Source organism: Durio zibethinus, chromosome 1 (genome assembly GCF_047325235.1).
Source record: "Durio zibethinus cultivar Kanyao isolate XHJ-2024 chromosome 1, ASM4732523v1, whole genome shotgun sequence".
Lineage (NCBI taxonomy): Eukaryota > Viridiplantae > Streptophyta > Magnoliopsida > Malvales > Malvaceae > Durio > Durio zibethinus.
The window spans coordinates 33,638,193-33,653,612 of NC_143162.1; the positions used below are offsets into that span (position 1 = coordinate 33,638,193).

Genomic DNA, 15,420 nt, shown 5'->3' on the forward strand with positions numbered 1-15,420 from the left:
ATTAAAACTAAGATCGACTAAAATTATTAATTGATTATAATAATATTTTTACAAACATTAAATTAAAAATAATTTAAAATAATAAATAACAGTTTAAAAATATAATTAACAATAATGTCTATTATCTTACTGTTTTATTTCATATATTATTATTGTAGATATAAATGCTTTGGAGTTTGGGTTGGACCACTGCCGTCCTGACTGAGTAGGCTTCGGCATCAATGCAAAAGGATAATCTAACCATTTTGGTTCAATTTTTGTTTTGTCTCATCATATATTAATCCACCTTTCAATTTTCGAGTTCAGGACCCACATTTTACTATGAGCGAAAAAGGAAGAAATATATAATCTAGACTTACAAAGGAACAAGAAGCAAAATCCAACTGAAATTTAAAATCCTAAACCACCTAATAAGGACCGGTAGTTTGTTGATTAATCCGATTAACGGGTGTTTATGATATTGATTAAAATTAATTAAAATGTTATTTTAGATTATTTTTGTCAAATTGAATAGAAAATACATTAATTGTAATTTTTTAATATTATCTTAATTAGTGCTGGGGACATTGGTTAACATTTATCTTTTTATTCATATTAGTTGGAAAATGTTTTGCAAACTTCTGTAATTATCATTTCACCATCGTTATCGATTTACAAAGTCAATGGATTGGAAACAGGAGCCGTTGTTGTATTTGCATACCCACGGGCTTTTTTTTTTTTTCCAAAAGTCTATGACTTGATCGACAAATGAAAAGCCAACTTTAATCATTAAGACCGTAAAAATGATCTCATGTGACGCATTAGGTATCTTTTATTCTCTTTTAATTGACAACTCAATCTGATTTCCAACTCTTTGCGGCTGGAAGCAAGCGGCAGATCAATCAGCTTTCGTCGCCCTGATATACTCTAATGCATGAGTTTTTGAGCAAGCTTATCTCCATATTTAAATTTTTATTATAGCCATTCAAAAAGATTATATATATTAACATAAAAAAATAAATTTAATCTAACTGATTCACAAATTTACTATCTTTAAAAAAAAATATTAAACAGTTATTTTAAATTCAAATTCTAATAAATATAATCATTTTTCCTAAAAAAAATAATATAAAAAAGCCATTATTAAATTTGGTACCAAGAATGCTTGTGCCCCGGTGATTTTAAAAGTTCTGATGTTTTGATGATTTCAGAAGCTATGATGTTTGTTGCACGTAATTCGTATAAATTTATTATTGTGTGAAAGTAAACAAGAAGCAATTATTTATTTGTAGTATGGCTAGGAAAGTATAAAAGAACATTATTGAAAAGATATAGGCGAATAATATCCATAACATCAACTCAACAGTGCAAGCATAAAATTTGATTGGTCAATAAATTTTCTCAAGTTGCTGACACCAAACCAAACAGCTAACCATCTTTTGTAAACGAGGGATGCGTACATTATAAGTTCGTCATAATTCTCTATTAATTATATCATAACATTTAGATTTGTAGATTTATTATTAGATATTAATTTAAAAAATTATCATTAATTTTTTTATTTAAATATGATTGATCACCTAAAAAATTTATCATTTTAAAAAATACTTAAGCTTGATTAAGAGTCTCTAAAAAAAATGTTCAGATTTATTAATCAAAACAAAGTTCAAGAGTTCGGTTACGAGTAAGAAATATTATAGCACTTTCACAATACCCATCGAAAGATGATACCAATTTAATTTCGTGTTATTCATTAAGTCTTAAAAATTTTATCAAGTATTTAATTATTAAAAATTATCCTTAATTGACTTCAATATTTTTGACAGAAAATTAAGAAAATTTTCTTATCTGAAGAGTATACAATAAAATTATTATTTCTCTTACAGAAACTCCATCGTCAGATTATTAAAAAAATTTTCAGGAAAAAAAATTAATACTTTAAGTTTTTCTTAAAATTTCTTTTTCTTACTTTATTATTGTTATTATTTTTTTAAGTATTAATACTTTTATTCAAGAAAAATTGATACTTTCAACTTTTTCTTAACAATGTTTTTTCCTTAAAAATTTTACTTTTAAGAAAAATTGATACTTTCAACTTTTTCTCAAAAATATTTTTTTTTATTGAAATTTTATTTTTCAAGGAAAATTGATACTTTCAACTTTTCCTTAAAAATATATTTTTGAAAATTTTATTTTTAAGAAAAATTAATACTTTCAACTTTTCCTTAAGAATTTTTTTTAAAAAATTTTATTTTATATATATTTTTATTTTTTTTAAATTTATTTATACAAAAATACTCTAAAAAATAAACAAACACATAAATACAAAAATACAAGGAAAATACCAAAAAAATGGCTCAGTTAGAGAGGTGGCGCGGCTAGACTCTAGACACAAAAAAAGGCTCGAAGGCTCGACTTGAGAAAATCAGCTTGGCTATAAGGATCAACTGTGGAACAAGTTAAAATAGGTGGCGCTACGAGTTGGGTTACCCAATGGTAAAACATGCGGATCCTAGGCTGAATTAAAACACAAAAAAAAATGTCGTTTTGGAATTGCTATAAAAGGTAAAGTTCAAACTTTCTGCCTCAGATCGCCATTTTCCTTTCTCTCTCTTCCCTTGCTTTCTCTCCCGTTTCTCTAAAAGTTAGATGAATTTCGATTGAATCTCCATCGAATTTTGAAAAATGTCATAGGAATCTGGGTTAGTTCGTTAGAGGTTCGTTGAAAAATTCAACTGATGCTAGAATCTGAGTTGAATTCTAGGAAACCTGTCAAAAAATTCAGTTGGGGCTAAAAAACTTGTCGAAAAATTTCACCGACGTCGAAAAATTTCATTGGAATATGAAAATTTTTTAGAAAATTTCTAGAAAATTTTTTTTCTTTTTAACAAAACTCCAAAATTTTTCTTCTTTCTGCTTGCTGTGTTTCTGATCTATCTATTTTCTTTTTTACTTTTAATTTTTTGCTCCCTTCTTTCTGTTTTTTATTTTCTCTCCTTGTCCCCTCTTCTGTGTTGTTATGATCCCATATTTATAATGAAAAATCTAAAGAATTTTCTCTTAACCCTGACTCCTCATTCAGCATTGATCTTGTAGAGATTGAGTCTGTTTACAATTCCATAAATTCCATTCACGGCAGAACATTATTCTCATTTTTTTTAAAATGATTATTATTATCACCTAAAAAAACTAATAATAAATCCTAAAAATAAAAAATAGATAAATAAAAAAATTGAAGATAAATAACAACAAATGAATAATTAGTCAAAATAAATAAATAAATAAAACCAAATAATAAAAAAAAATAAAAAATTGATCTTTAGGCTTGATAACCATCCCTATTGAGCTAGGTTCAATTAATTTGAGCTTAGATTCAGACTCTGTTGAATCAAGCCTCATAAGCTTGAGCGGTTAATTAGGGTGTTTACAAATTGGAGACAGAAATGTTCTTATAATATTCATTTTTCTCATAATGGGACATGCTCTGGTAATTACAAGTTTACAAAATTGATTTAATTACCCTTTCAGTGGGCTTAAAAGGCCCTTCCAAAATTCAAGAGAGGCTACTGCCTTGGGTCCATAATCCAGCCCGCAATCACTTAAGTTTGTAAATTAATGAGAGGCTAATTACAGGATTAGGCAGAACTTCATGTATATTGCAAAATGGTCCATTATTATCATCTACAATTCCTATTGCAGGTATCTTATGTAACTATTTGTATAGGCTTTCAAAAAAGCAAACAAGAAATTTTTGAAAATCTAAAACTAATCCCTTGAGCTTGGCTTAAGTGGATGCTAATGTGGTTACGCATGGTGACATTTCAAATAAAGGTATTAAGTTCAACCACACTTTAGCACCAACTAGCATTTCCCCTACGAAGTTTCAATTATGGAACCAAGTCATAGAAACTAGGAATATATAGATGTAGGCGTATGGCATTTTCATTGCCTTTTCATCGTAATCATCCATTATTAGTTTCTTTTACCCTCTCCTGCCCTCTTTCTTGTTCTTCTTGATGTGAAAATTGAGTACCAATGCACAAAATTTAACGTCGGAAAAATTACCCGGAGATATGCCTTTCCCCATTTTCCTAAAACAGGTCCAGACATAACATTGATTCATTCACTCACAGCACACTCAAACTAATGTTTATTGGTAGGAACCTGTGTCATTTGATATATGAATTCAAGCCTTTTCTGCCTGTAAATGAGATTTTAGACACATGAAAATTAATAACTTTATTTAGAAAAGAAAAACAATCGAGGGTTTTCAAGATATCACAACCTACCTCTGTTTCCCATTTGCATTTCATTGTGATGATAGTTAGTATCAATGTCTGAACCTCAGATCATCATCAAAACCAAAAATATCATAATAAACTACTTCAGAACATGTATGCCAGAAAACCACAAAAAATGGAATTAAAATTATTCATCAATAAAACCAATGCTGGTTTATGGAGAGAGAAATGTTCCATTAAAGTTTGAGACAATGGAAGCTATTTACTTTCTCAGATGTCTGATCTCAGATGCGCCACTGTTTCTGCATAGGCGCTCTTTTCAGCTCTAAATCTATTGAAAATTGCAATGCATATTCAAGATGAGCAACTTACACGTTTTTAAGTTAATAGATGTAGACTAAGATTCAACTGTTGATAGTTTTAGAATGTGGTGCCCTCACACATTAAATAGAAATATTTAATTATTGATGAATAAAATTAATTTTTATATTATTTTTATTTATATTTTAAATAATTATATTTGAATAAAAATAATTATCATATAACAAATAGTTATAACTATTTAAGAATAAATAAATTATTATTCATAAAGGTCATGATTATACAAAAAATCAATAAAAATTTATCTCTATTCATTCATTATAAATAAATCTTTTAGTATAATCATTTTCACCGCTTCTGATTTGAGAGTTTGAGGTTTTTTGTATCCTAAAGATATAATTACCTTTAAGAAAGTGTTCTTCATACCTTAAAATCAAAATTCTTTTTTATTATTTCTATTCTCTTATTTATTTTTTTAACAATTTAAAGGCAATTATGAGAAATTGATATGATTTGGATATCGATAGTAGAGAAGGCTCGATGTGTCAAAGGATTAATGTTTCTATAGACCAAAATATTAATTTTCATAAAAGATCTTCGTTAGAGGTATGCATTTTATTTTTTGCATAATTAATGATAAAAAAATTGACTGAATGAAATAACACATTAACAATTTATTTCATCAGTGTGTAAAGTCAAAACATAATATGCAAAATATTGATTATATTGCATAAATTTATGCATATACTGAAACTGATTGTATAATTGAGTTTAATGAATTGTATTCTATTTATTTGAAAAATTAATGCTTATAAAGATTGTGATGGGAAATAGCTTGAAAACATAAAAGAGAAATACATGAATTGATTTATGACCAAAAAAATTATCATTTATTATCAAGTAATAAATTAAATTGGATTCTAATAGAATGGGTAATTGTTTAATTGTCATGTGTTGAATATATATAGAATAAATAAATTGTCTCATGGTTTCTATGAAAACAATAAAAAATGAGTAAAAGAATTTACGATGATAAATTAGATGTAAATAGAGAATATATGCAGAAAATAAGATTTGACAACAATATTAGTTTTATTATTAAATCATGACACCAAAATTGAGATAATAAATTGAGTCAAGTTATTTGTATAATTCTATCTATATTTGTCATTTATAAATCAAATATTGATATATATATTTTAAATTTATTATTGGTTCAAATTTTAACTAGTGTTCAATTTTCATGAAAATCAATTAAAATTAAATTGATATATGTGAATAATTATTATTAAGATATAGTGTTTCATAGACTAATTAGTAGATAATAAACCAAATAATTATTATTATCAGAAACATGGGCAGTGTGAGATATATTTTGTTTGTTGGGTGTATTAACTAGAAGTGATTGTATAAAATAAAATTTTATTGTGCAATCACAAAGTGAAAATCATAAATAGTCGTTAAAGAGTTAATCGATAGTTACAAAAATGCATTGTTGCTTTTTGCATAAGGGATATTAATTAAATGAAAAAGCATGTCATTAAAAATACCTTCAATAATCTTATTCAATTTTTTGTAAACTAATGGTTTTTTTGTTTTGAGCTTATACTAATGGTTACGTTAGTAATCATCAGTATATAATATATTTATACTGACAAATAGTCATATATCATCAGAAAAAGTTTGCTTATACCGACAGTTAAATAAAATATTTATACAAGTATGCTATATTTTGATGGTATTAAAAATCTATCAGTAAAAATCTCTTTTATTAACAGAATTTAATTGTCAGTAAATAATCCATTCAAAAAAATTTTTGTATGAATTATTGAAGACGTTTTTGATCGAAAACACCTTCAATAATCCCTTTTCAAAACTTTTTGAATGGATTATTGAAGACGTTTTTGACAAAAAAACACTTTCAGGAATTCCGTTCAATTTTTTGTAAGTCAATAGTTTTTTTTGTTTTAAACTTATACTGACGGTTATATTAATAATCATTAATATATAACATATTTATGTTAACGGATAGTCATATATCATAAAAAAAGTTTATTTATATCGATAATGAAATAAATGTTGGTATAAATATAGTATATTCTAATAATATTAAAAATTTGTCTGAAAAAATATTTTTTACTAACGAAATTTGACGGTCAATATAATCAAGTATCAATATATGAAAAATATTTTGTAGTGTCAATTGATTAGCACTTGCATGGTGAGATGGGGAGGGGGACTTACAACCAGTAATATACCCAGTTCCAGCCAAAAAATCCCAGTAGAATCATGGATTCCCAGCCACAGATTGATATGTAACCAAATTAGGAATTGAAATTTATCAAAAATGATTGAGCAAAGTATGAAAACAACACCCAAATTGTAGACTTTAAAAAAAAAAAAAAAAAAAAAGGTGACACAAGGAAGTGGAACCAACCAAATAGAAAGAACATCAATTGCAAATTCAGTATCGTGCAAATACCCAGACACTGTAATTAATATTCTGTAATAGAAATTCTCCAACCTGAAACATAAAATATCCACAAACTCTGATTAATTACTTCAGTATTATAAGAGAATCAATTATCAAATAAATCAAGGAAAGGTAACAGAGACCCAGCACGTACAAAAGCTTGACACCAGAGGCAAGAGAGAGTTTGAAGAAATCTCAAAGCCCAAGGAAGGCCTGTGCAGAAAAACCAGTCCAAGAAAGTGGACAACCACCACAAATAGCATAAAAAAAGTCCCAAAACGGACAACCACCACGAGAAATCAAGGGCAATAGCTGTCCCAACTTTCAACTTGTAAACAAAAACCCAACTCACTAACACATGAACTGCAAGGGCAACCCCAGAAACCCAAGCAATCACTGCAGTCTTCAGTTGGCTCTGTAAGAATCTCTGCAATGTAAACTGAAATGGGAAGCTTAAGTGCAATGGTGTCAACCAAACTGCAACTAAACCAGTTTGGACAGCCACGTTGGTTGGTTGCCCAATGAGCTTTAAGATTGGAGGAGCAGCAATAATGATAAAAGGTAGTAAAAGAACGGAACAAATGACGAGAACAATCCATGAACGTTGCATATATATACCCAACATTTGATATTGCTTTGCTCCATAAGCTTGTCCACATACTGTCTCTAATGCACTGGTCATTCCTAACTACAAGAAAGCAAGCTTCAAAAAACTTTGGTCTTTTTTTTTTTAAATGAAAAATAAGGAGATATTTTGAGATGAGAAAAATAAGAAACATTTTTATATGGGTTATTAGTTACAATTACCAAGAATCCGAAAGTGATGGAAATGATGACAGTGGTAGCAATGGAAATGGCAGCTAGATTGAGGTCATCAAGGTGGCCAGCGAATGCTTGAGTTATGGCAGTCATGGAGAACATGGCAAGGCGGCAGAAGATGGAAGGACCCACAATTAACCATAGCTTCTTTGATTCAACCCAGGTTTTTCTTATCAGATTTGACTCTGTTGTTGGAGATGGAAGCGTTGAGTTTGATTGAGCTTGAAAGAATCAAAGCTTCTTCTTCCTCCTCTTGCTGTATTGTGCCCATTTCTTGGGCTTTTGGCAGTGACCCTCAGCCTCTGGCCTCCGCCACCACGCGACAATGGGAGGCTGTGGCTCGGGCCACGAAGGCTCTTGTTCAAGTCATGAAGAAAGGCCCGCAATTATTGATCCCTTAAGCTGGGCTGGACTGAGTCCAACTCCAAGTCATGAAAGAAAGACTACAACTCAAAATTTGGACCCCAAGGTTGGGCTTTGATTTTTAGAGCCCATGAATTTTAAACCCAACCAAGATTAGAGAGAGAGAGAGAGAGAGAGAGAGAGAGAGAGAGAGAGGAGTTTTAGAAGAGAAGAAGATAGAAAATTTCAAGTTTTTTTAATTAGGATTTGATTTTAAGCGTATAGGGTTTAAGATTTTATAAAATAAAATATTTCATGTCATCCATTTTCTCTGTGTTGTCATTTAACCCAAAAAATGATGATCCTAGTAACGAATTGACTAATTCATTAGGATTCTTGCCAATAATTAGGATCTACTAAATTATTTTTTCAAGTTTATGAACTAAAATAATATTTAGCCCAAAATTTGAAATGCATGACTGTAATTTACTGTACATAAAAAGGAATCTTCCCTCATTTCATGGACAAATTTACAATTACATCACTTGAATCTTAGTTTACTCTCAATTGAATCCGATTGAATTAATATTTTCTTCTTTCTCAACATTTTCTTACGTACTGCTATATTTTATATATTAAGATTAACCTTCAACTAAGCTTCTAAGTTTCAACTGATTGCGTGGTCAAATACAGTTCCAAGTTGGCAACAAAAACAAACACCACTGAATAAATGTTTGCAGCAAGTCAATTTCTTGTTACTATCAATTTAATTAAAGTTTGCGTGAGAAAGTGATGGTTAAGCATGTGAAATGCAAGTAGGCAACCTTTAAATTCCAATATGTCCAAATATTGCTCATCATTTTCATATGTCATATCAATTAGTGAAATTAATTTGTGTAATTAATTGCTTCCAGCATTATCAAGAAGAATATCCGAAGACTTTTCAAACACTACAACTTCAATTTACAGGAGTCCTGAATGTATTCTCTTGAATATTGTTCAAAATTCTCCAACTTGATGTTTTAAATTTATGATATAGTTTCTGGGATTAGAAAAATATTGGAGTTGTACTCATTGGACCATGCATATAAAACTAATATACACCATGTTTGAATGGCTTGATTTTTAATCAATTGAAACTTGAGAAACTAATTAAGAAATTAGGGTTATGAAACTTTGATTATATATATATGATTAAATTTGGTTTAGTACTTAAACTAGTTGACTATTCTTGTGCCAGCAATGATTAGGCCTGCTTGTCGCCGGATGAACTGGGATGCTCTTTCTCTCTGCTTAAAATTAATTAATGGCATAATTTTTTTGAATAGTAATGGGTTTTTAGGTTTCATTCAGTTCATTTTTTTAAAAAAAATTTGATCCAAATTGATTTAATTAGGTCTGATTTAATGAATTAATAAAAAATTATTTTTTTACAGTCTCAAAAAAATTTCGAATCAAATTAAAATAACAATAAGATAAACAAACTTTCTTGTTACTTGAGCCACTCGTGTTGGTTGGTTAAATAATGGCATAATTATGGGACATCAATTTCTCTTTAATTTTTCAGTTGAACAATAAGAAGCCAAGATTTTATTTTATTTTTTTGTTTTACTTGGATTAAGAGTAGCTATATAATGCACTTGACATCATAATAACTAAAACATATAAAAACTTGTTGATATTTTGACCTAGTAATAAAAAGGTGGTCTTAAAACCATGAGTTCGATTCAAATTTATTAGATTTATTTAGTTATATTTTAGTTTATTTATTGGTTTATTGTTTGATTATTTTATGATTTCTTATATGTGATATAATATTTTATTATGATTATAATTGTACTTGTAATTTTATAAAAAAAATTAAAATTAAAAAAATATATAAAAACTTGATTATTCAAAATTAAACCAATTTTTGGTCATGGAAATCTAACAATTAGTTTATACTAGAAATGTCGAATTCATCTGAAGCATTCCCTACAAGCAGAAATGGACACTGCGTGCTCTACCTCTCATAATAGAAATCATGAAAAAATTATACCTAACCAGAAAGATACGACTCATATAACTCTTTGGGACAAAAAACAAAAGCCTAGCCACCGCAAACTTACATACTTCGTTGAACCACCTAGGCTATATGGAAAATTAATTTTTGCTACATTGATTAATTTGTAAATTAGTTAAATTGCATTGGTACTAAGATTCTTTCGGGATATTATTTGGTCGATTATCCATTTTACCGTCACTTCAAAATATGCAAAATCATATATTAATATTTTTTTATACAAAAATTTAGGTGAATCTCTTTTCAAAATCAAGACATAATCACCCGTTTAAAAAAAATTACTAACAGCAAAAATCTAGACTTCTATTTTTACCAATTCAACTAACCATCGTTCACATTTGCATATTAATATTATGACATTAGAGAAAGAAAAAAAAATAAATTTTGAGTCATTATTAGGAGAACTATTAGATCTTTTGCATTGCACCGTAACGTATAGTAATATGGATCCGTAAATAGTTTATCTAATGATCGTGTTGATATTAGATTACCAAAATTTCATGATCTTGGTCATGTTTACCGATTGTAATGGATATAGTTTTTTTTGGCCAATATAGTAATGGTAGAGTGCGGCTTAATGGGAACTTAAATCGTAATATTATGATTCTCAATTTGTCCTTCGGATTAGCAAAAGTCATCCATTTTTTAATGTAAGGACAGCTAAAAAGAATGTGCACAATATGTTTAAAAACTTGAATACCTCCAAGTCCACATGTAGTACAAATAGCGGTCATCCACAGCTGAATTATCCATCCCTTTCCCTTGAACAATTCTAAGCACTTCGTAGGGAGATAGGAACATCTCATTTCCAAAATTAAAAAATGGCATATCCTTACTATTCTCCTCCACCACCATCACCTCCTCTTTCATGCAACGATGTTATGGCACCACCTCCCCCAAAACACCATCACCACCATCACCACAAGCCATCGCCCCCACATCACCGTCATGGCCACCATAACCCTCCGACACCACCTTATCCAGTGCCTCCACCAACCCCGGCAATGGCACCAGTTTCACCTCCAGAATCAACTCCAAATGCACCGGCACCATCATATAACTATGCACCACCAAAACCAACTCCAGGTACCCCTTCCAGTCCAGCTCCAGTGCCCTCGCCAAATCCTGCAAGCCCAACGCCTCCAAGTAAGGCATCACCCCCGAAACCCTCATATCCACCAAGCCCTGGTAAATGTCAAACTCCACCACCAAAATCACCTCCTGCTTCCTACAAGGGATCACCACCTTACTCTGCACCACCAGCAAAACCACCAAAATCTTCATCACCTCCATGCCTAACACCCGGTAGCTTATCTCCTGCACCAGCACCAACTCTTTATGGGACAAACCCACCTTTCAGTTCTCTGCCGCCATCATCATATGTAACAGCACCACCACCACCGGGAGGCAACCACACAGCTATTATCGCCGTGTGCGTTTCGCTCGGTGGTGCCTTCTTCCTTGCATTCCTTTTGGTTGGTCTCATTTGTCTAGCGAAAAAGAAAAAGAAACCCGTAATGGTTCCTGCAGCAGCACCTTGCTGTGATGAAGAACGTCAACAAGCCTGCGAGACAACCCCAACAAACCCATATGCCGAACAATCTGTGGCAGTACCAGTTGATCATATATACCAGCAAGCCATAGGCTCCGCCACTGTCGGGACCTCGGGTAGCCCACCACATTATGAACCAGGAATCGGTGGCGGTTCTTCTCATCATCGAGACAACTAAATTCATCAGTCGTTCAAGGTTATAATAGTTAATTTGCTACTTGCATGTAGCCCTTGCTATACTTTGTGTTTGTGCTAGTTCATCATTATTATTAATTGTTTGTCGGTTTCATGCATTTATAATAAGGTTTAATGAATGAATTTATTTGATTAATTGTTTGAACGTGCTCGTTGAGCTTCTGCTAACCATAGCAGTGAAGCTGCGGAGCACCTTGATGTAGAAAGCAAATAAATGTATATTACTACTTTCGCTATATTATTATGAATTGTGAAGCTTCCGTGTGATACTTGGATTAGTGTACTAAATTCAAAGCAATAAAGAACCAAGGATTATTTATTCCTCCTCTTTCCTCTTATTCAAGAATTTGGTATTACTCAATTATTTGGTAGAGTTTGAAAGAAATGGAAAATGTAATTCAGTTGTTGTTTGGATATTGTCAAATAAAGTTAGAGTCAAGTATAGGAATTTTTTTTGTTCAAAAAAAAAGAAAAGTTACTTCAGTAAAAGGCTTACCCTTTTTGGTTGTGCATTTCACTTTTTATATATCAAGTTTAATTTTAAATTTTAAATTGGAATAGTAATGAAATATTGAAATTATAATTCTATGTTTATTTCCCCAAATTTTAGAGAAAATAACTCATTAAGTTTTTTTTGGCCAAGAATATCGTATGGTAAAATTTTCTAGAATTTATTTATTTATTCTAAACACTCAAGTATTAATCTTGAAAGTCACGGTTTTAATTGAATTTCAAAAAAAAAAAAAAAAACCCAATTAGGCTTTTTTTTTTTCAAACACATTCTATTGTTAATTAGACAATTATTGCAAGACAAATTGATAGCTCGTTGGAACATTAGTTGACTCCAAAGGTGTGCTTAAGGTGTGATTTTTTTGGACACATAAAAATTTAAATGAGAAGAGTCTACTCTATTCCAGAGCCAGAATTGCATAATATTACAAGAAAAAAATAGTTTAATATATGGGATCAAATATTTGTACCCATTGATATAGTACATTTTTTTAAAATTAATTTTAATCAGTGTTGAACACGTTGAGATTTGGGATTAATCTGAATTGATTATACGTTTCCATTTTTAGCATGTGGTTGTAAATTTTTTTTAATGGTATCTCCATTATCTCATTTTTCAATATGAAAACGTCTAATTAAAATATATACACGGTATTTTTATATAATATTAAAAAGTTTTATGTCAGTTTCTCTGCCAAAAAAAAAAGTTTTATTTCAGATTATTTTTTATGTTTCAACACTTTGTAAAAGTATAAGATGTTGATTATGAATCATTAGAAGTTAGATTTTTATATTTAATTTATGTATAAAAACTCGAATTGAATAAATTTGTTGACATTAGATACTTTTTTTAATTCATTTCTTACAAGTTCTTTATTAAAAGTTATAAGTTACTATTTTGAGAATATATATACTATTTGTTTATTTTGTTACTACTCTAAAATAATTTTTACCAAATAAAAGTACCATAAGCAAAGTGTGGGCAACAATCTAATGAACATAAAAATCTAGCCCTTGCCTTTTACCGTCATTTCACCCAATTATTTTAAACATAAAAATTTTGAAAATTTAAAGCCATATCCAGTCATTGTTACTCTGTTTATTGTTTATTTTAATCAGAATTAATTACTTTAATATATTCAGCATGATGATATTAATAATTAAAAAATTTATATTTGATACATTTTCAGTGTATAGATTTTATATATTATTAGTGAATTAAATGATATCATTTCATTAATGAGATGAATCAAATGATAACATCTCATTAATAAGTAAATTTTTTTAAAAAATTAAATTTTTATATATTTATTTTAAGGGTTGATATTCATTTATTAATAAGATGATATCATCTGATTTACTGATAGTGTATAAAATTTATACATTAATTATGTATCAAATATAAACTTGAATAAATATAATTAATTGCTTAGTTAGTAGAGAGAAATATAGCTACTCTTGTTTAAGCATGCGTCTTATGATCATTCTAAAAATGAACATATCCAATGAAAACTAACTTTGGGCAGTTGCACTTTAATTTAAGACATAGGTTAAAAAAATAATCTTGCTGGTAACATTTATTCCATCATCACAAAGAAAACACTAATCTGAGATATCATATCACTGCACTCCAGCCAATAGCATGTTCGAACAGCTTAAACCAAAGGTCGTAACTCCTGCTTGACATGGAAATTTCCATGCTTGTTTTTCTTCATTCTTAAACTCATTCAACTCCGCCATGTTTCGACCTTGACTTACTTTCCGAACAATTTATTTGAAGTAAAGACAACAATAAACAATCAAATAAAGCCCAATCCCATATCAGACGTGTATACAAATCAAGACAACAAAATATATATAGTGTAAAATAAAAACTATGCAAACTTGTATGTGGAAGCCAAGGAATTCGATGTTTTAAGTAGGTTTAGCCTTTTGAGGAGATGCGTGTTTTTGTAGGTTAGCCAGTTTTGAGATGGCCTTCAGCGTGAGAGGAAGACGGCCTGTCATAATCGGGTGGTTCAGCATGGGAACCAACAGCAGCAGCTTCATGAATTCGAACGTCGTCTACTACAGTGATAGTCAAAGTCTGCTCTCCACATGGACCTGTGGTGATGGTCTCTTGGATATGTTCATGTTCCTCAACACAAACAGCGGCTGCAGCAGGAGGAGGGATCACGACCTTCTTCTTCTTCTTTTTAGCCAAGCAGAAGAGACCAACGGCTAGGAACGCAAGGAAGAAGGCGCCTCCTAGTGAGACGAATACAGCTATAATAACAGTGTGGTCAGATGGACCCGGTGGTGATTGTGGTCCTGGTGATATAGGTGGAGGAGTAGGCCAATAATAATGCGGTGGGGGTGCCGGAGCTTGAGATGGTTGGCATATGCATGCACAAGGACATGGGTTACATTTTGGTGGAGGTAGAGGAGGTGGTATACTATGGTTAGATTTCGGTGGGGGTGGAAGCGACGGTGGAGGAGGTGGAGGTGGAGATGGTGGTGGTGGGTAGGTAGTAATAGGGGTAGCTGGTCATTCTATTCACCAAAAAGAGAGAAAGAGTTGGATAAAATAGGCCTATGGGTGTGAGTATTTATACTAGTCGGATTATTTGACTTTGAGTTCAAGTGTCCAAAGTATATACCAACATTTAACTTCTGCTCACATACATATGGATATTTCGCTCTCTCCATCTTCGATGCATCATTCATTAGCAAGCAGTTCATCCAATTCAGAGATTAGAGATTATCTTGAAAATAAGCAAACACGTGGTCAAATTTGTGGTATCAATCTCAATATTTTTACAGTCTAGTGAATGACTAGGAAAATAATAAGAAAAGAAAAGAAAAGCTTTTTGTTGCCTATGATATCAGTTTGATGACATTATTTCTCTTAAATGTTAATACCAAACTTGCATATTTAATTTATAGA

The 15,420-nt window shown here is 30.5% G+C and overlaps 2 protein-coding genes and 1 pseudogene across 2 annotated transcripts; 1 reads left to right on the top strand and 2 right to left on the bottom strand.

Annotated features, from left to right (window-relative positions):
• Nucleotides 1-6,959: 6,959 nt before the first annotated feature.
• Nucleotides 6,960-7,763, bottom strand: LOC111310796 (protein DETOXIFICATION 27 pseudogene; annotated as a pseudogene).
• A 3,228-nt stretch (nt 7,764-10,991) lies between these two features.
• Nucleotides 10,992-12,393, top strand: LOC111310797 (uncharacterized). The gene has a single exon (XM_022910197.2). The coding sequence runs from the start codon at nt 11,059-11,061 to the stop codon at nt 11,965-11,967; it is 909 nt and encodes a 302-aa protein (XP_022765932.2). The 5' UTR covers nt 10,992-11,058; the 3' UTR covers nt 11,968-12,393.
• Nucleotides 12,394-13,934: 1,541 nt separating this feature from the next.
• Nucleotides 13,935-15,200, bottom strand: LOC111310798 (uncharacterized). Its single transcript, XM_022910198.2, has 2 exons — nt 15,134-15,200; nt 13,935-15,017 (listed from the first exon to the last, which is right to left on the bottom strand). Exons 1-2 carry the CDS (start codon nt 15,198-15,200, stop codon nt 14,452-14,454), a joined length of 633 nt encoding a protein of 210 aa, XP_022765933.1. The 3' UTR covers nt 13,935-14,451.
• Between the last annotated feature and the right edge of the window lie 220 nt (nt 15,201-15,420).